This window comes from Sminthopsis crassicaudata, chromosome 5 (genome assembly GCF_048593235.1).
Source record: "Sminthopsis crassicaudata isolate SCR6 chromosome 5, ASM4859323v1, whole genome shotgun sequence".
NCBI lineage: Eukaryota > Metazoa > Chordata > Mammalia > Dasyuromorphia > Dasyuridae > Sminthopsis > Sminthopsis crassicaudata.
Genome location: NC_133621.1, coordinates 164,370,543 through 164,392,654, shown reverse-complemented (window position 1 = coordinate 164,392,654; position 22,112 = coordinate 164,370,543). Strand labels below are relative to the sequence as shown.

The window sequence follows — 22,112 nt, the reverse complement described above, 5'->3', positions numbered from 1 at the left end:
CATTTTCAGTCAGTAGCAGGCGATCTCGATCAGCTCCAAGCCAAGCAATTAGAGTCTAAAAGTGCAGAGCAAGGGAAGCAGTGAATGGAAAGGAAGTGGAGGAACTGCCCTAAACAGGTGATTAGGCTTAATGAGCAGTAAAAATCTATGAGGCAAAAAAGGGCCTGTCCCTAAAATGAATTAGACAAAACTGTACCCTCTGCAGAACCACACTCCTCTTCTAGAGTCACTTCTATCCCAAAACACTAGATTACACTTGGATATTCCCCAAGTTGTTCTACCACTACCACTATTAAGCTCCACAAGAGAAAGAGGGCCCAGTACTCTGATCATCCTGCCCATCTGGTTCAAGAATGGTTCCCATCCAACCCTCTTCCACTTTGATTAATCCCATCCAAATTCTTAGGAATAAGCAGGAAAACAAATATCCATGATGTGGTCAGTGTTTACATAAGTATTGTTCTGAGTGACATAAATAGTGATCCAAATTATTGATGCTAAGGATATAAATGCTTCCATACAGTAGTATGGAACACTTAGAAACAGTTGTGTGTCAGAGCTGGTTCACAAGTTGAATTGATTGTTGTTTTCAGGATGGGTATTTACACTTTGGAAATCAGCCAATGTTACAAATCAGCCTTTATTTATGGTTTTCTAGACTTAAAAAAGGTATTGAGGGGGTGTAATAACACATATTATTTAAGTGTTTCTTTCATACATCTTCAAATATCTCTCTCTCTCTCTCTTTCTCTCTCTCTCTCTCTCTCTATATATATATATATGTATTTATACATATATATGTATGTATAACATATATATACATGTATCTATAAGTATAATATGTATGTGTATATATGTTTAGATAGATACACATTCAGATAAAGTAGGTAGATGTTTGATAAATAGGAAAGGGAAAGGGGGAAAGAGGGAGGGATCCTATCTCTCCTCATGTCTGGTTGTAAAACATTTATCAACATACCCCTGCCTAGAAATGAATGTGTTCTAAGGAAAAAATAAATTAAAAAAAAATTTTATGAGGCTGATCCACAAGAAATCTCTTTTCAGTGATTTTAGCACAAGCTTGTACCCTCTGAATACCTAAGGTCTCTGAGGCATATGAATTCTAATTTGGTCAAATTAATTCAATTCAACGAGCATTTACTGATTATTTAATATATGGAAGGCATTATGCTACCAGGAGTACTAATATTAACAACAACAACAGTTCCTCCCCTTGGAGATCTTACATCATTTGGAGGAGAGCAGAGAGGCATAGGAACATGTCTACAAATTAATATGTATATAAATTAAATAAAATGTATTGAGAGGCAGGGGACACCCTAATGATTATGATTAGGGAGGATCAGAAAAGACTGATCACATGGGAGCTAGCATTTAAACTGATCCCTTGAAAGGCCTTAGGGATGCTTAGTCAAGGATGAGGAACAAGAGCATCTAGGAATCCAGAATAATTTTTGTCAGCAAAGGTAAATGGGAGATAAAATGTCATGTATGGAGAACAGCAAATTAGACTTGATTATCTAGAATATAGAGTTCATGAGGGTAAGTAATGTTAAATCTGTCTGGAAACTAGGTGCCAGATTGGGGGAGGACTTGAATAGGATTCCCATTTTGGAATGAGTTTTGTAGATGAGAAGGAAAGGGAAGGTTTCCCTAGGCAAGGAGACCTATTAAGAGGTTATCAAAATTAAGGTAATATTTATATCATATGTGATTAGAAACTCTTTCTGATACACATTATAGGCATTTAATAAATACCTGTCCCTTTCTCTTTCCTTTGCACAAGTCCTCAGTGGAAAGATCATATTTTAAGTATTGAAGTACAATTTCACTAGAGTACAGATGTAATCAAAGAGTATCTTTTATTAGTCTTGGACTACTTTTTTTTTCCTTTTGTAGAATTCTCATGAAGTTTGCTAGAGGGTGTGGCAATCATGATGGATGAGTCACACTGTCCCCTCTCTCCCCAAAGAAAGCATTTCTGCTGGAGATGTTGCTAGCCTGAGTAGCTTTTCTACTGATGTAGGACACTCCTCCAAAGTTATCAGCCTCATCCTTCTGGTGGATTCTGGTACCAATCCTAGCTGCCAGTAGAATCTGCACTGGGTCCCTCTGGACTTCCCACTCTCACCAGGTCACCTGGACACTTTCATCCTGGAACTTATTTAGAGACACATGGAAGCTCATGGGTGAGGAAAAGCACTCTGCCTCTTTTTTCCCACCTAATTACTCAACTTGGACCTACCTTTCTTGTAACCAGGAAGGCAAAAAACGGAGGCACCTTTTATATAAATACTCAGTCCAATTCATTAGTCATGAATTTTTTTATTCGCCCCAATCAATTAAAAGATTTTATTATCACATAATATTGACCTATTCATTTGGGGGTTTTCCCCTCCTATTCATTTGTAAATAGAATCTATATTGTTGGAAGAAAAAGGGAAAGAATATTTATGGTTACTTGAAGCACAGGTTCCTCACTGGCCACATCCTGTATCCTCCACTGCATACATGTGCCCCTCCCAACTTTCATTTCTCTCTACATGTGGCTCATGGTAAAACTTTAGACCCAGAGTAACAGTTCAAGGTAATGGAGATTTTAGTGGGGAGGGGGAAGTTTGTCAATTTTGAAGAGCTCTCAAACTAAAAGTTTTTTTTTTTAAACAACTAACTACATGATACCCATTTCATATTGGAACTTTTCTTTCTTTTAAGTTTTAACTGATTTTTCTCAATTGACATGGAAAAATAGTTCTCTGAGTGTTAACCCATTTCTCTGGTTTCACAAATCTTTATTACTCTTACTCTTCTTAATAATGGCTCTCCATTTTATCCAGTGCCAATCTTCAAGTCTTTTCAGTAAATTCCAAGTACCTCGTGGCTTAATGTTTATATCTGTTTCAATATTGATATAACACTTGATCATTGTAGAGTGTCTCACAGTTATTCTCCTTAATTATCCATCTAAGGACATCTACTTATCCTAGTCAGTGGTCCTATTTTGAAGGCAAGGAAGCTTGAGCATTGACAACATGTGTTGTTCAGCCCAGTGATTTCCTTAGTGTAAAGAATGCCTTTATGAAGAAATTCCCTCTACCAATCCTGATCAGCAACCATTCTACAATTCAGTAATTGCATTTTCCAATGGTCACTTAACAATATGTACTGGCCAGATGACTTAAACCTAGATCTTTAAATTGTGAGGCCAGTCCTCTATCCACTAGGTACCCTGCCTTTTTTTTAACTCACTGAGAACTTCAGTGAGTTAAATTATTGTACCCTAGCTTTCAGGGAGCAATGAATTTGTGCTCACTTACTGGGCTGGCTGCCCCCATGCTGCCTACTGTTTCTTACCTGTGACTTAGAGGCGATTATTGACTATCCACATAAAAACAGCTTGTGTTACACAGCATCTCAGATTGCCATCGGACCCATTCTTTACTATCACAGCTGAGTTTTGCTTTAAAAAAAAATGCTGTAAGTTTATGTTTCACTTAGTGATTTGCAATGGCTCCAGCCTCTTTCCCTTCCCCCACCCTTATCCCAAAGCAGAAGGGAGCCTTCTAAAAGTACCAATGATCATGATTTAATGGAACTTGGCTTAGTTTCCTACTGCTGCTCTTATGATACTCTGAACTTCACTTGCTGGACTATAGTGGTTTGACTGTGAATAAATGTCTCATTTCTCAGGCAGACAAGTTAGGGGGCAGGATAACTAATTGAGTCATCCTACTATCAAATTCTATAAGCCTAAACTTTGAACATTACCTAAACACTTATCTCAAGAATCTTCTGTGAAGTCTTTCCATTCTTTTTCAAAATGGAGTATTTTTCCTGTTGTTTCTTAATTAAAGATGTCATTGCTAGTTACCTAAAGCCTACAGCTTGACAGGCTTCATGTCCATATTCCAAGATTTCTTTTAGGATAGATCTATGCTGACTAGAGAGAGATAGCTAAAGTCCCTTTGTTCTTCACTATAAGAAACATTTATTAGAATCATTCTATTTCCCAAAAGACTTAGTATCACATTGTTGCACTGAGATGTGGTGCTACCTACCTTCGTTTTGCAGTATAAACTTTAAACATAATAATTCAAGGCATTGAATAAAATCATTGAGATTAATTTTTCAAATGGAATTTTAGGAGCTTATTACAAAGTTTTGTTAAACACTAAGTACATCTAAATCACACACAAAAAAGAAAATGGAAAATTAAATAGATAATAGATATTGACATAACTTCATATTTTTCTATGGTTCATTTAGTATTATTTTATTTTCTTCAAAACTTAGATTTTCAATTTTTTAGTTTGATTTTAAAAACTTTCATTTAGAAGGAATGTCAACTGCAACTCTGGGCCTAAATGATTTGTTTCTTCTACAATTACAGTTAGCACAGAGATAGCACATAGTAGGCAATACATGTTTATTGAATTTAATTTCCTAACCCCTTTTAAAAATTATCAAGAACTTATTTTTTCCTCTCCACCTCCTACCCACTGGGAAAAAATTACAAAACCCTTTCAACAAATTATCCAGTCAAGCAAAATAAATCCACTCGTAGAGACAGGTCCAAAAATGTGTCTCAATCATGTTATTCCATCATTTCTCTTTCATGAGGTAGGAAACATTTTAAAAAGAATCTTAAGTCCTATAGGATCATGATTGATCATTACATTGATTAGAGTTTTTAAGTCTGTCAGAACAAAATTCATTTTTAAAATATTGATGTTTTAATATAAATTTTTCTTTACATTGCATCAGTTCACACAGGTTTTCCAGGTTTTGAATGAAACTCTCCATTTCTTTCAGAAAAAAATAAACAAACAAACAAGCAAACAGTATTTTATTGTATTCAAAAGAAAGCAGCTAGATGGCTCAGTTGCTGACTTACCATCAGAAAGATCTGAGTACAAATCCAATCTCAGATAGGAATAAGCTTGTGACCTCCAACTAGAGGAGGAAATAGCAAGCCATTCCTTTATCCTTATCCATGGAACAGTATGGTCCACAAGGTCACAAAAGTCAAACATGCTTGAATGACTAAAGAAGCACAAAATTATATTCAAAGTATGCCATAATTTGTCCAGCCATTATTCAGTTATCTTCTTATTCTTTCAGATTCTTGTTTCCTACCAAAATTAACTAACTAAATAAATAAAGCTACTATAAAAAGATGAGTGATCCAGTAGCAACCCAGTACCTTGAAGAAAACTAGCCGAAGTAGCATAGTGGATATTATGGGACTTGGGGAAGAGGAAGAACAAATTTTGAATACTTCCTTAAACACTAATACAGATCTGAACTCTCTGCATTTCTTCATCTTTACAAGGAGTGGCTCTGAAGCCCCTTGTTATTCTAAATTTATGATAATTATTAGGTGATCTTGATGCCTACTTGGGAATCACACCATCATCTTCAGATATTGTGTCTAAATACTTACCCTACTAATATCATCTCTCTTTGTGTATTTAGCATTTTCATAAATCAGCACTTCTATAATTTAGCTTCTATTACTTTTATAAGGTAACATAAGAATATAATATCATACAAGAGATTATATTAGCTGTTTTATACAAAATTATTTGTTAAGAGCTGGAAGTTTCACACAAGACATCTCTCCCTTCAAGAAGTTAACAATTACATAATTATAATAACTAACATTTATATTATTTTATCATGTGCCAGGCAGTGTGCTAAGTACTTCACAACTATTATCTCATTTGAGCCTCACAATAACCTGCAAAAAAGGTTCCATTCTTATCCTTATTCTAAAGATGAGGAAATTTTGACAGACAGGAATGAAATGGCTTGCCTAAAGTCACTGTGCTAATGTCTGAGGCTGGATATGAAGTTAACTCTTCTTGACTCTAGGCCTGATACAAAATCCACTATACCACCTAGTTTCCCAAATCAGGAGATAGTTCACCAGTGTAGATAAGACACAATAGTACATGATAAATTATGTTTTTTTTTTCATTTTTGGTCCAGACTGGTAATTTTATTGGTGTAGAAAGCATTTGCATTATACATATTATGTGTATGTGTATATTCATGTTATATAAATCTCTTCATTTTAAACTTCTGAGATATTTTAAAAGAGGAGGCATTACAGATCCCATTTAGCTACTGGGGGAAGCAAAGGCACCAAGAGAATAAGTGATTGCTGCTTAAGTATTTACTACCTATCATTAATGGAATAAAGAGAAGACCTTTGTCTTCCTAAGCTTTCTTTGTATCAACTACTCATTTATATAGTGTTTTTATAGTTATAAAATCACATCTTATATTTTTTATACAATCCCTTCACTTTGAAAAGATAAACTATTTTCAGTCATTCTCAAAAAAAAAAAATGTCAGATCCCAGAAAATAAAAAAATGATTGATTTAGAAGCAAGGAATACTGTGTTTATTGTTTGGCCGTAGCTAGTATATTTATAGTTTCTATAGCATATGAATCAAAATCTCTATTTTTAAAAAAGGAAACAATAGAAATTACTTTTTGCTTATTTAAATGATCATTTTGGTATGTTGAAAATGTCATGGACTTTGAGAGCTGGAAAGCTCATAGAGATTGTGGAATACATTACTCCCTTTTCAAAAATGTGGAAATATAGGCCCAGTGCAATGCAGCAGTTTACTCAATCATACAGTAAGTTACCAGCAGAACATGTGATAAAACAGGAGTCTCTTGTGTCCTTTTCTGTCTTGGCAAAGTAACTAATTCCATTTGCAGTGATACTCATCTGATAATCCCATATAGGAGTTACAAGCCCAATTTTACTTCCTTTATCAGTTTCTTTTAAATTTGGCTTACTTTTAGAGGGTTTTTAAGAGTGCACGGTACTAAAGAACTTTATAAGTTCCAAAGTTTTTCTCCTCTGGTTCCTTTCCTGAGATAAGGATGGATCCTGACCTTGTCACCTTCCCTGCTATGACAAGACCAAAGGAATAGATGATTCCAGCTCTGTATTCAATGTAAGTGAAAGAGTAAGGCAAAAATCTTTCAAAGTGGGCAAGTCTATCCAGGTCTTGCATAGATAATCTGTGATGTTTGCCATTAATTTATAGAATAAACAAAATGTAACCTATTCCAATCCCATCAGATAGGATAAAAAGAAGATAATTGATTTTTTAAACTTCTTTTGATTTTTATCCCCCTCTCACTCCCCATTTTAGGTGGCAATTAGAAATACTAATGCCAACCAGGCAAGAGCAAATGCAAACAAGACCCCTATAGGCAGCACAGTGCATTAATGTAAAAATATGCCCAGACAACATAACTTGTCAGAAAGGATTATTTCTACTTAGTGAATCTGCAGGGGCCCCTTTGCTCTACCATTCAGCATTTGACTAAGATTGGGGTGGGAAAAGAGAAGTGGGGGAGGGAAGGAGAGAGAGAGTGAAAGTGAATGAGAGAGAGAGAGAGAGAGAGAGAGAGAGAGAGAGAGAGAGAGAGAGAGAGAGAGAGAGAGAGAGAGAGAGAGAGAGAGAGAGTATTAGTGAACAGCTACTGTGGCATTGATGTTTGAGCGCACTTCTGAACTGGCTTTTGTTGAGAGTATCGGTGTAGAAAGCATGCGCTGTCCCAAATCCGCTGTTACTATGAGAAATGAGGAGCTGCTTTTAAGGTATGTTGTCATCTCCTTTGTTTTTAATGTATGCTTTCCAATTGCCAGAGCTGACTATGACAATAACTATTCTCTGAATAAAATTGCTTCTCAGTTGAGAGAGAGAGAGAGAGAGAGAGAGAGAGAGAGAGAGAGAGAGAGAGAGAGAGAGAGAGAGAGTGAAAGAAAGAGAGGGAGAAAAGGGATTGCTATATGCAAGTCATATTTATACTAGTTAGCTTTTGAAAGATTATCATGTATTGATTTACTGCTACATGTGAAGGATAGGCAACTAATTTTAAAGAGCAAAATTTGACTCTTCATTTGTCTTTCCCTTTGTAATATTTCTTTTTCATTATTATGCACTGTGCTTGAAATAATCATAGTAAAAAGGAAATAAGATGACTCCATATTAGACGTGTTCTAAATATCACTTTAATCAGAATTTAGCTGACCTAAGATAGTCCTTTGTGCTACCAGTTGAGTTCTTTTCTTCTGTTTGCCAAAATATGTACCTGTGTTGAAGGACCAGTGAACATGTATGGTGTCCTGAGTCCCCACATATTGAAAACAAATTTAAATTCTTGCATGTCACCTATACTACGGTTCCATATTATACTAAGAATGAGCTACCACTAACCTTTTTTGGGGGCAGAGGGAATTATGTGAAAATTGGCATCCTGCTTTGAAAAATGTAGTCTTTTCTTTATTTGCTAGCAGACATTGTAGCACTGAATACATCTTTGGGTCTGACAATGGGACGGGCTGAACAATGGAGCTGTCAAACTAGCTTAATGCATGTCTGGAGCTGTTGGGCTTTTTTTCCCCCCAACACTCTTTTTATCTTCTATAATCTTGTTTGTATAGACTATGCAGAATGAAGAGCTTTTAGTATTGCTTGTTTATGGTTGTGGGTTTAAAAAATTTAATATCTACTGTTCACAGAGCTTTTTGCATTTCGTAGCTATGTCGGTTGGATTAAGTTAGAGATTTATTGCTATCCTCTCTGTTAACTAGAGAAAGAAAACTTATTGATTGAGAAGCTTGTAATACCATTATCAATCTGGCAAATACCTTGTTGTCAGGCATGTCTTTACAATATTTTAATGCCTGGCAATTTCAAGTTTTCCTGTTTTATAGATTTAAAGCATTTACAATGTAGATAAAGTTAAGAGGAATTTTTTTTAATTAAATGAATTATTATTTCTAGTCCTTGATCTGTTTTTGATCCAGAAAGGAGTGTGATTAGAAATCCAAGGACAAATGATGGAACTTTTGCCCATGTAATTTTAATTATAAATTGTAATTCTAAAATAACTATGATAATAATTATTGAGTTATAGGTCTCTGTGGGGAGATATTGAAGCTTTTGTTTCTGATTCTTAATTTATTCTTATGCCCTCATAAAGTACAGCTTTATGGAAAGAAAAAAAATTTCAAGCTTTCCAAAATTGTGTTTTGAAAGACAAGTGCTTATCTCTAATGTGGGACTAGTAAGATTTCAAAGAAGATAATTTTTTAAAAATTTATTTCTAACTTGTAAAATTAAAAAAAAAACCACTTTTTTTTCTTTCCTGGGCATTTAACTAATGGTAATAATACTTTAAAGGCAATTAATTTACTTAATGATAAGCATAATTATCAAAGAGATAGTTATTTTCTCAAGCATTCATGTTTTGCTTAAACATATGCACTAAAAGCAATAAAAAGATCAGTGCATTTTTAGAGTGATTTTGTACCACTTTTTTTAAACGAGAAATATCAATAAAAATCAAAATGTTTTACTTGGAAATAATGCTTCTTGGTCATATACTTTGTTAATTTATTTTTTCAATAATAAGGATAGAATTAGGGACAGAGTTCAATATGTATGAAAATATGTGTATTTGTGAAACAAATATATTTCAAGGGTTTGGACATAAATTATTATAGTTTAGATTGTGGAGGATATGGAATGTATTTTAATGTTATTATTAAACCATAAATGCAAATGTGACTAGTATTTAGCATGAGAAGTTCAGATCTAGAGTGCTTTTCTTAAGACAAGAAGCTTTTGACAATATTTTTAGAAACATTTACTGGTCCTCAGAGAAGAGATAAGATAATGCCTTTTTCTCTAAAGCTGTGATATGCTATATTTTTGAAGTTACTCATCTTGTACAGAGTGGATTCTAGGATTTGCAATTATCTTGGTCTTTTACTTCCAATCTAATGTGAACTGTTCGCTCCAATGGGTGCACTAGCAATTGCTTTTAGGATGAGCTCAAAACAGGAAACTGGTGAAACCTTTTTCATTGTCTCCAGATCGGCCAGTTTATAATTTGGGAAAAATCAGATCCAGAAAACAAGCCGAAAGTAATGAATTCATGTTATCTCTGTAACTCCAGAGGATGTTAAACAGTATTTTGAGAATTCAATCTTAACCAATAGTTTCCTCCATTCCCCAGGTGCTCGTTAATATTATATTTGTGTTAAGAAATAACTTGGAAACATACATGCTAGCTTTCTTAGTCATATTAAATTACAGATGCTTCACTTATAATCAAATTATTCCATTAAGTCTTGGGTGATTCTTGTTAGCTGAGAGTCTGTACTGCTGCTTTTTATTTTACATAAAGAAACTGAAATCCACCTTCCTAGATTCAGTAAATAACCAACCCTTTGCTTTAATCGAAAAAACAGCTCACTGCTAGGAATTTGTGAACTTTTCTGCATCCATTTGCTTAGGTGTATCATGATAGCTAACCTTTATCCTGCAGTAATTCTTAACCCTGTAATTCACCCCTCCCCCAAACTTGCCAAGTGACCAGAAGATGCCAGATAAAGCATAGTTTAAAATGTAGAACTAAGAAAAGTTCAGATTTGCAAGGAGAAATCCTTGAAAATTCAAATGAGTAAACTGTCATTTTGAAACAGACTGCAGAAATCATACCCAGAATATATTCCTAAATGAGCTTTGAGCCATGTTCCATGTTTTTATTTGATCACAAAGTACAATCTCTAATCCCAAAGTATTATTATTCTCTTCATTAAAGTAGATTAAAAACTAAAGTGTTCCTGTTACCAAGTTTAAGTATATAAGATTGCAAACTATACCTTTGGGGCTGAAAAAACAAAAGAGCACTTTCAATTAATATTCATATCTAGAACTTTTATAGCAAGTGCAGATTGTGCTTGAATACTTAGGAAGTCATTCAAGGAGTGAATCAATACTAATTATTGTAATCAGGAGGGTTAATTAGCAGAAGATGTGGCTGATGGAAAGTTCATTGCTTACAGCCCTGGAAACACCTATGTTGATGAAACCTAAAGGGAAGATGCCAAGGAAAGAGCTTCATGTGAAAAGAAGATGGGTTTTTCACTTGGCATTAAAGAGCCCATACTTCCCAGATGAGAAACATGACTTGATTTTCGCATGGGATGGATGTCGAGGAAATTAGAAGCAGCCATCTGAATTGCTCGTAAAGCGATTTCTGTGGAAGTCATTAATGGAGTGCAGGGACCTTCTTTGCCTCCTCTGCTGCTGTGCAGCATTTATTTGTACCTTTCTCCTCTCCCCCCTCATATGTCAATCTGTGCAACTCTTTTCAGTTTCTGACTTATTTATGAATCAACCTTATTAGCCTCCTCATTTTTATAATCTAGATACTTTCTGAGGGTTGCAGGGCTTTTTGGGAGGAAAAGGATGTTTTGTTTTTTTCTCCCAGACAAATCTCTTTGTCTCTGTCCTATCTCTCTGTCATCTCTTTATCTCTCAGTCTCACTGTTTCTAGTTTTCTCTATGTTTCTCTATCTCTTTCTTTTTATATCTTTATCTATCTTTCTTTACTCCTGCTGTGCTACTGCTGCTGGTTTGAGAGCTTCTTTTAGCTAGTAGAGACTCTTATTTTTTAGGAGAGACGCAGCCATACTTCTTTCAAAGGACAAGGTTTGGAGAGGATTAACAATTTGTGGAATTTCAGTTAGCTGACATTGGGAAGAGGGTGTCTGGGGAAGGAAAACATCCGTGAGGTTCAAATGATGTGGCCAATTAAGAATTAAAATGAAGTGTTCTAGAGCTTAAACACCTCTACATTTTACATGCCAGCAATCGCCAGAGAGTAATCTCAGAAAAACTGTAAACTTAAATTTAAATTAACATGTGTATAGGTATGTGTGTGTTCCTTCCCCACCAAGTGTGCCCATTTCTATTCTTCTGAACATTATCTTTCAAATTATTCCCTAGATTATGATTCAGTACAGTGTCACAAATACTACTGGTTAAGTGTTGTTTTTAGATGAGGCAAATTCTGTTTCTAAACATATCATTCCTGCTTCCTGTAATGTCATTAGGGATTATCATGTACAGGTGTTATTTATCTTTGCCACAGCTTTCCCATGACTCTTTTACTGCTTTCCAACACATTTACTTGTATGTCATTCCTATCAGAGGTAACTGAAAATGTCAGCAATCGGGAAAGGATGACACCATGCCCAGGATGACATACATTACTAGGGCAGTATGAGCTTCAGCCTCCATAGCCTATTCCAACTTGACCTGTTCTGTGATTGGCTGCCTGAGAAGATGATGAATCACTAGAGTTTATGAAACAGGACTTGCCAGCATACCCACAGAGGAAATAAAAACTTGAATTTTCTTGTCATGGGGAAGAAAAGCTTATTAAAATAGAACATAACATGACTTACAGCTCTGCTGTATTTACAAGTTTGTAAGAATCTTTTCTGTGTGTGTGTGTGTGTGTGTGTGTGTGTGTGTGTGTGTGTATCTTTCTCTATATATATCTCTGGATTTCTATCTCTGTCTCTGTGTTTCTGTATATGTGTATCTGTCTCTGTCTGTGTCTCTCTGAGCCTAGGTCTGTCTGTCTGTCTGTCTCACTCTCTCTCTCTCTCATTCTCTCTTTCTCTCTCTCTTATTCTCTCTCTCTCTCTCTCACATTCTGTCTCTCTGTCTCTCTGTCTCTCTCTCTCTGTCTCTCTCTCTCTCTCTCTCTCTCTCTCTCTCTCTCTCTCTCTCTCTCTCTCTCTCTCTCTCTCTCTCTCTCTCTCTCTCTCTCTCTCTCTCTCTCTCTCGTTGGTCAATAGCTGTCTTCTAAATTAAGTAGCTCTAGTAGAGTTGAGCCTTTATATAGGAACTGATCAAATGCTTCACTTCCCCATTGTGGAACAATCTCAGGAATAATAGTGTTACTCTGTCCTAGGATTCAACAGTGTTTTTCTCTTTGGCTCTCAGATTTCTAGGTCTTCTTTTTGCCTCTATTCATCCATTCCCCTCCACAAACAAGATGGTTCAAAGACCATCAATGGGTATAGTTACTTATCTTGCAGCTGGCCAGCATGTATTCATAAGGAGGTGAATGATCCTACTTCATTCCAGTTCTGAAATCCTGTGATTTCCCTTTTAGGTAGGAGAAAGCAGTTTCAGGTGTCAATAATTAAGATGCTTTTATTTTTTTTAGCTATTAGGACTATCATCCATGCCTCTTTGCTAAAACATTGCTAAGAGGAATATTTCCAGAAGATAATTGTCAGCTGCTTATGTTACCCTGAGGTTCCCTGATGGCTATATAAGTGGAATTAGGGGATGGTACGAAGGGAAGGGGAAACCTTGGTGCATCATTTCAATTCTTACTGGGACTTATAGCTTTTAAAATAATTGTGTGTGTGTGTGTGTGCGCGCATGTGTAAGGAAAAATAGAACCTATGGTCCTTAAAAATTTGGTACATTGTTAAATAATCTACATATTTTCTTGCCTGAGGTTCCGGTACTTTGCATCCTATATTGATGGCACAATGCTGGCTTTAGAATATCTGAATTAGAATTTTGCTTCTACTCTTGGCAAATTATTTATCCTCTCTCAATTTCTTCATATTTTTTTAAAAAGATAATAACAAGCAACTCACAAGAACAGTGTAATCAAGTAAGATTATGTATATAAAGTGTTTTGCAAATCTCAAAGCTCCATTAAAATGTTAGCTATAGTATTGCCATTTGTCTGAATTTCCCAATCCATTATTATTTTACCCATTAATATGAATCAGTTAAAACAAAAAATATACTTTTGTAAGAAAGATTATGGATTTTGTTCTATGCTTAGTGACTGATTTTTCTGTGGATTTAGACACACTTCCCCTTCTGAAGTAAATTCAGCTCCCTAAGGTGCAGCCCTCTGTTCCTTCCAGCTCATCTCCTTGCCAAATTTGTGATCAGAGTAAAAGAATGAAAGATAAAAGAAAAAAAAATAGAATATGAGAGGGAAAATAACAGTCCTTTTACTTTTAATAATTTCTCCTCTATTCTCCATTTCGACTATTGAGGTTCACAAGAACAAAGAATGGAAGGATTTTAAGCATACCCCTAAGATTTTCTTTCCTTGAGTTGTTTTTAACTTCTGGAATGGGGAGAACTGGAAAAAATAGTAAATTTAGATGAATTTGAAACATTCTTTGAATATAAATACAGAATAAAGTATTCTTCCCTAACTTTGTGCTTCATCTCCATGGAGGAGATCAGATAGACCACCAGTAATTCATGCTGTGATGATCAGCCAAGTATATATGGACTATTATGTGCCTAGCATTAATACTGTGAGAGATACAAGAAAAATATATAAAACATTGTTCCTTGCCTTCATGGAGTTTATGGTCCAAGTGTCGGGGTGGGAGGAGAGATATTGATTAATACACATGAAATATGGAGAAAGCACAAGCTAGGGTATAATGTGCTAAGTGATGTGGTATGGGCAATAAATGGATTATGATTCAAAAAATGTTGAATTCTATGGAGACCAAATTACTATAGAAAGGCTGCCAAGAGGAAATAAGACTTGAGATAGGCCATGTAGCATAAGTTGATTGAGGTGGGAAAATGAAGGGAAGGAATATTGGTCATATAAATAGCTAAACTAATATAAAAATAATAAGTAGCATTTACATAGATTTTTAGGGATCGGAAAATACTTTATAGATATTATTTCATTTGATCTTCGCAATTATCCTGTGACATAGGTGCTATTATTAACGTCCTCATTTTTACAGTGTGGAAACTGAGCCACAGAGAGATTAGCCAGCTAATAGCACAAAATGACAACTAGATGGCATAGTGGTGGATAAGAGCCCTGAACTTGGAGTCAGAAGACCACATACATTTACCAGCTCTATGACCTTTGGAAGTCTTAATTTCTCTCTGTCTCACTTTCCTTTTCTGTAAAATGGGAAGAAAAATAGCAAGTACTTCACAGGATTATTATAGTAAAATGAGATAACATATATATGGCACAAATTCCATGTAAATGTTCTCTATTATTATATTTGCTTACAATCACATAGCTAGTAAATATCTGAGGTAACATTTGAATCTAGATCTCCAAGTCCTATGCTCTATCCACTGTGCTATCTAGCTACCCAAATAAAATCATACTGCCTTGGGTTTAAAATCCAAAAGCAGATAGATGGCATAGTGAACATAGCTCTGGGAGACATAAGTTCAAATCCTGACACTGTATGACCTTAAGCATCATGTAGCCTCAGTTTTTTCATTTGTAAAATGATGAGATAGCCTTTGGTTTCTCTTCTGTCTTTAAATCTATGAGCTTATAATATAATGTTTTTCTTTACAAAAGCCAAAGTCAATTTATTGTTATGATGTCTTTTAATAGCAACACATTTAAATAATGTATGGAAGAAGAAATTATCACTTTATATGTAGAAGAACTGAAACACATAATGGTTCAGTTTTTGCCAAGATCACACATTTGGTAGTGCAGTTCACCTAGGAATCCAAACCCCTAGACATTTTATCAGAAAAACATGATTCTTATATCTACACTAAAATTTTTGTGTAGACACCCAACTTTCTGACAAATAATTCATATAGTCCTTCTTAAAAACATTTGAGAAAAAAAACTGAAAAACCAGTTGTTCTTTCTCATGAACTTTGGAGATTTATAATTTGTTTAAAGTTTAAAATAAGAAACAAAGCAAAATTTTCAAATCTCTTTAAATAATCTTGTTTTTAAAAGATATATTTGAACCATGTCATTGGAAAAAAATAGATGTCTTGTGCTCCAAAACTTGAGTCATTTTCAACCCACATTGACATTTTAATGGATTAGTTATAGAACTGATAGAGTAATAAGAAAGTTAAAAACATAACTAGTCATTATCTGAAAATAATGGTAGCCTTTAATTATTTTTTAATTTTTTTAGATTTCACTACTAAGAAGTGATAGTTGCCCATTTGTTAAAGAGACTAGCTGATTCATCAGAAAGTTAAATCATTAATTTCCAGTGCCATCCAGCAGGATCTTTGACAGAATGAAATGGAGAACCCAACAGGCTTGGTTCTCAGATCTCATGATGTTTTCATTCTATTTTAAAGTAACAGTCTTATCCAGCTCTTGTCTCCAGCCTCCATATTAGGTGTACTCTCCACATAATGGACAAAAGCTCTTCTATGGAGATTAGTTATCATTGAGGGTAAAGTAGATTCATGTGTTTTAATTTACTGAAACCCAAAGCTTGTGCTGTGTCTAATCCTCCCTCGTCATCAAGATATATTTGTTTGAAAGGGAGAGACCCAGACAAATGGAGCTGAAGTACCTCCCGAGACTGGCTCATAAGATGGGATTGTGATTCATGCCAGGACTACAGTCACAGAACACCCCACCAGAAGGCTCAAAACGCTTTCATTTCTTTCTCTTTCACCCCCCACCTGTTGCTGCTTTCATTGAAACCCAGAGTAATGCCTACTGTGCTATCTTCCTTCTAGATGCAGCTGTTCAGCTAGCTGTTGGTTCCATTTCTTAAGGCAGTAATTCATTCTCTTCTTTTATCACGTTTCAGTAACTTAAATGTGAAACTAGGGAAAAACTTTGCTTTGAGCCAGGGGAAAGAGGAGGGAAAATAGACAGAAGTAGAAGGGCAGAGATTGGGATAGGAACTTTAATAGGCTGCAAACCTTTCTCTGATGAGGATACTGTAAGGCAGGGATATTCTTTCCTCAATTATAAATTTATAAAAACCAGTGGAGTTTATTCCTGTTGACAAGACCAGCACTTGAGTATATAATCTGGGAGAATTTTTAAAATACAAGTAGCTTTGAGAGTATTACCAAAGGCATTCTTTCATCAATTTGCAAATATTTATTGATGCCTGCAATATACTAGCAAATCTTCATTTTTTCTGCCTACTTCTCCCTACTCTTGCCTTCCTAATTTTCCCATGCTATTACTCACTTTCGTTTCACACAGTACTTGATCCTGCCTCCCTTAGCATATCCCCTGGCAGTGTCTGAAAAGGAATTGCATTGCCCAGTGAATAGAGCAGCTGTTCCTAGTTCAGAAATCAGCCTTAGCCAAAGCAAAGCCAAACTTGATTTCTCTTCCAGATAAGCAATGACTGCTCCATTCACTCTTCCCTTACCTTCCTCTTTATCACACACGGACACAGACACACACACACACACACACACACACACCCTGTGTCTGTGTCTCTGTGTCTGTCTTTCTGCCTCTATCTCTGTCTCTCTCTTCTGTCCTCTCTCTGTGTATGTCTCTTTCTGTCTCCCTCTCTCTATGTCTGTGTGTGTGCCTCTCTCTTTCTCTCTCTTTTCCTCTCTCTCTCTCTCTCTCTCTCCCTCCCTCCCCCTCTTCCCTAGCTTTTGGCATTGTTCCACAATTGGAGCTCTCTGTTGAGAAACAAAGAAAAAAAAAAAAGAGGAGAAAAAAAGGGAGGCAAAGAAGAAACATAAAGAAAAGAAAGGGCAAAAGAAATGGAAAAGAAAAAGAAAGAATGAAGGAAAGAAAAGACGTTGCTATTTGGATATGTGTTTCTATTGAATTGTTCCTATGAAGTGTTCCTATTTTCTTTGTTGGGAGAAATCATTATAAAAATCTCATTTACACCTGAGTTTCAGAATGCAAAAATGTATATGTGTATTATATGTGGTGGTGTATATGTTCCTTGTATATGTATATACGGGTGTGGGTGTGTGCATTATTTGTGTATGTTCTTAATATTTAGATGTGTGTACGACAAGCAACACCTTCAATTTGAGAGAGCCTTCTAAATGTAGATAAATTCACAGTTCAATATTTGCTGTGAATAAAAGATGTTTTTGGGGAAAAAAAAACTTAGAAATAAGCAGTCTGCAGTAGTTTTAATGCAGATATGCCTATTTTAAATGTACTTTAAAATGTAAAATGAAATTTTAATAGCATGTTCATGTTCCCAGAAAATGTTAATTTTAGGACTTATTTTTATGAAACAGGTGGTGTAACCTTAATAGAATTTAATAAGGCCAACATTTTATGAGTTTTCAAAATGAGAGGGGGGAGAAACGGGTGGAAAGTTTTCACTTGTTGCTGTCAATTTTTAAAAAATCAACCTACACCTTTGTAAAACTAAAAAAGATACATTCACACTGTATCACTTATGGATCTGTTTTATTTTTATTTTTTAAAGCACATGAAAAACACCACAGTTTATTTTTGCAAGTCGATAATGAAGCTGGAATGGGCTAAGAACAAACACATGGCCACAAAGTCAGATAGCCTCTCAGGTACTTAAAATTCATGTGGATTTCAAATTTATTGGCTGGAAATGATAGGAAATTCCCATTTAGGTCCCATTTTTCTGGCTCCAAATTGCTTTAAGCACATTGGTGGGTTGTTGTTGTTTTTAACCACAACAGTTATGTTAATAAAATTTGAATCTGAAAATGTGATAAGGGAAATCTGTTTTGGATTCTGGCTTGACACAAAGAGCCAGCAGTGCAGGTACATTTTTTAAAAGAAGGATACAATCATTGTACAGAGTTTTCCATGACTTTAGGTAGCTATGTTGCTGATATGGTAAAGTCTTTTAAAGAGTTTCTCATTAATGTTTCTAATTAATGTTTAGTGGTAACAGAATGACTATTCATCATGGAATACACTGTGTTATTGGCAGGAGGAGGGAATCAGGTGTCCCATCACTTTTTTTTTTAACTGTTTCAAATCTTGTGTGTGAGAAACACATTAGACTCTAGCATCAAAATAAAATAATGTACCTTGCTTTAATAGGATTGTTCCATTGGAAATCTGTGCCTAATGACTATTTCATTGATAAAGTGGGAGGGAGCCTTTTAGTAGAAACAGTATTTCATCTATCATACTATGCAGCATTTCTTTTTTTTTTTTAAGGTTTTTTTTTTTAATTGAATGTCCTTGTTTTGAAGCCAGCAATAATCTGGGCCTCATACAGTGCTCATTGGCCTGAGTTCAGTATAGGATGGAGGATAAGGAAGGTGGGCTGTTAAAATGGAACACTGCATTTACTTGCCTGGGAAGGGTTGCTATGAAATGAGGTCATTCAGAAACTTCCCCCTTGAAGTGCTTCCAATTCTTACATTGCCTTTTGTTTGGGAAATGAATAGCAAGTTGATTAAAAAAAGAGAGAGAAAGAGAGAGACAATTAAGGAAGGTAGGGGGATGGGATGAGAGAAGAGCTTCAGGGTTTTTAGTTTGTGGTACTAAAACGGAAAGGTCCCAGACAAAAGTGAAAGCCCTTGCTTCTGAACTCAAAGTTATATTACCCAGGATTTAAGTTTGTAGGTTCTGCAAATGGGGAAGACCAGTTGAGATCAAGCTTACCCCTGTAGTTGCTGTTTTAACTTCATCAGAATACTAAATAGCTCCATGGAATTTGAAGGCTTCTGGAACTAGACCAATGGGGCTAACCATCAAGTAAATCCAACTACCCAAACATGGTGCTGGATGACTCAGTCTAGCACAAAACACATCCAAGAGGATACATTTTTTTTTTTTTTTGCATCTTTTAACTTTGATTTCTGTCATTTAGGAAGAGAGGAATATTTGGAGGATGGTAGTTTTTTTTTAAGTTTAAGACCTTTTAAAAGTTCAGTTTAAATAAGATGATCTTGTATAAGGGCTGAAATCATGGAAACATAATAGACATTTGAAATAAGATTTTAGATTGGAAGACTGCTATTAGCTCTAACCCTGAAATGTGTTTCTTGTTCCCTTCTCCCAACACAACATACACACACACACACACACACACACACACACACACACACACACACACACACACACACCCTACATGGAATCCTATACTTCTGTTTCATCATTTGTATATTTGTAGCTTCACTATTTAAATTCTGCTGTATCCCAAAAGCTTTTCTTGGTTCCTATCTTTGTATCTTTATAGAGTAAGTTTTCTTTTGCATCTGACCCTGGTCCTTCTTCTAACTTTAAATGGGAAAAGCAAATGTGCTTTGAAAGTATGTTACACTGTAGTTGTTAAATAAAGCAGTAACCTATGCACTCATAATGCTTTCTCTATGACCTACTTACATACAACTTCACCCTCCTTATAGTATGATTAAAAGCTGCTTTGAATCCACTATTCCCTCAAGGGATTTGAGGCTAGAATTTAACAAACTGCTGAGAAGGCTTAAGTCAGTAAGAGGGCTTCCCTACAGCTTCTTCCAGCTAATTCACATGCAATTAAAAGGAAAATAAATATTTCAAAAGACTGTACATGTTAATGAATAATGTTCCACCTTATAGAATGGGGGCTTAATATATACAGTATTGAGCTTTGTTTTAGAAGTTGATTTTTCTGCATGATTTTTAAAATGTTGAGTTTTCCTTTTGAGGATATTTTGGAGGGTCAATTTTATTTAGACATATGAAGAGTGACTTACTATTTATGATATATATTATTCATTCATTCCTTATTTTAAGTCTCTTGCATTCCTAAATAATAAATGCAAAACTGAAGGTCAAAGATTGACTGTCAGTCTAACCAACCCCTTCTGTACAATTGTGAAGGGATAACAATAATAACAAAACAATTATAACCCCCATACACACAACAACAACAACAGCAACAACAAAACCCTCATATGTTCCTGAGCAGCAGGAATAAATATTGGTTTGTGGATAGTGTCTAGTTACAGAAGGGAATTGGACTCTATAGATATAAGAATGTGTTTTGTTCATTGCTTTTCTCAATTCTCTGTGAATTTAAAACGGATACCTCAGCAACAGAGAAAATATTTTTAAACTACGGTAAATCCAACTCTTGCTAAAATTCACTATTGTGGAGTTAGAAAGTCAAAATTAATATGTTAGTTCAGCTGAAGGAAATCAGGCCAGCTTCTTGGAAGGATGAACTGAATTAAATCGTCCAAGGTCCATTACCTTATAGTACTCAGGGTACCATATCTGGATAAAACTGATATGTAAATGTCTGTTTTGCCACTTAGCTGGTGAAAATGGTAGGTACCCTTCATATAGGTTTGTGAAATCCAAATATGAATAAAAATGTTTTCTTCCAATGGTGGCCTGCTCTGAATATAGCATTAGAAAGGACTTTGGTGGAAGAGAATTATCTTTTCCCCCCACATTGTGACTTCTAATATCTTTAACTACATGTTATTTAATTGGTTAACCCTCTGGTTCCTGTGACTATGTTTCTTAAAAAGCCCCTCTCATAGAGCTCAACATTCTGTAGGGTTTTGCTTGATATTAGTAGCTGTGTGACCCACAAACCAGTCACAACCTCCTGTAGCCTCAGTTTCCTCATCTGCAAGATAGGGATCATAAATACCACTTACCTCTCATGGCTGTTGTAAGAAAATGCTTTGTTTGCCTTAAAGCACATACCAGCTAGAGACATTTTTATCATTATCACTATTATTATGTCAATTTAATATTTTATTGGATATTTTCGACAAGAAGGAAAGAAAATCAAGTGGATTTGCAAAAGAGGCCTTGCAGTGCCATCCTGTATGCTAACAGCAATGAAGTGAAAAGTGATACCAGAACATGTGGAACATGTGGAATATAGGAACTGTAAACTTCTAGTACTTTGATGGTGCAGGTTTTAAAATGAAATTTGCCAAAATAGAAAGGGTTTCATTTTGTGAACTGTTTAGTTATTTCAAGTATTGATTTATTTGACCAAGACAATATTAGAAACCAACATACACATAGTAGCACAGCATAGTATAAAATACTTATTTTTCCAACACACCTCAAACCATCTTCTGAAGACCATTTCATCTTCTGTCTAATGCTGATGAACACTTTTTTTGCTATGTTCCCCAGTTCTACTAAATTTAATCATTCCACATATTTAAATAGATATTTAGCTGAATAACTGCTATATCTGAAAACTTAGCATAAATCATCCCGTTGAAATGTTGTGTCTAATAGTAGGAATTTATAAATTAATGATTTATCACTCAAAGAAGATAAGGTAGGTTATTTCTGTCACTTCATACTTAAAACTATTTACTTTTCCCTCAACATTTCAACATAATGCAAAAAGAATTATTTCTATGCAGGATTAGTTTTTCTCCTTCCTTCCTCCCTCCCTTTCTCTTTCTTTCTTTCTTTCTTTCTTTCTTTCTTTCTTTCTTTCTTTCTTTCTTTCTTTCTTTCTTTCTTTCTTTCTTTCTTTCTTTCTTTC

The 22,112-nt window shown here is 35.1% G+C and overlaps 1 protein-coding gene across 16 annotated transcripts in view; it reads left to right on the top strand.

Moving 5' to 3' along the window:
- CELF2 (CUGBP Elav-like family member 2) overlaps positions 1 to 22,112 on the top strand; it is a 970,051-nt gene that overhangs the window by 582,940 nt on the left and 364,999 nt on the right. For 4 of the 16 annotated variants that reach the window (XM_074268686.1, XM_074268678.1, XM_074268677.1 and 1 more), the window contains exon 1: positions 7,397 to 7,652. The exons of 4 other annotated variants lie outside the window; for them this stretch is intronic. In XM_074268686.1, coding sequence (XP_074124787.1) covers positions 7,546 to 7,652 — 107 coding nt within the window. In that variant the 5' untranslated portion in view covers positions 7,397 to 7,545. Of the gene's footprint in view, positions 1 to 920; positions 7,653 to 22,112 lie in introns of those variants that run through there. 8 more of the 16 variants (XM_074268669.1, XM_074268668.1, XM_074268682.1 and 5 more) reach the window with 5 other exon arrangements.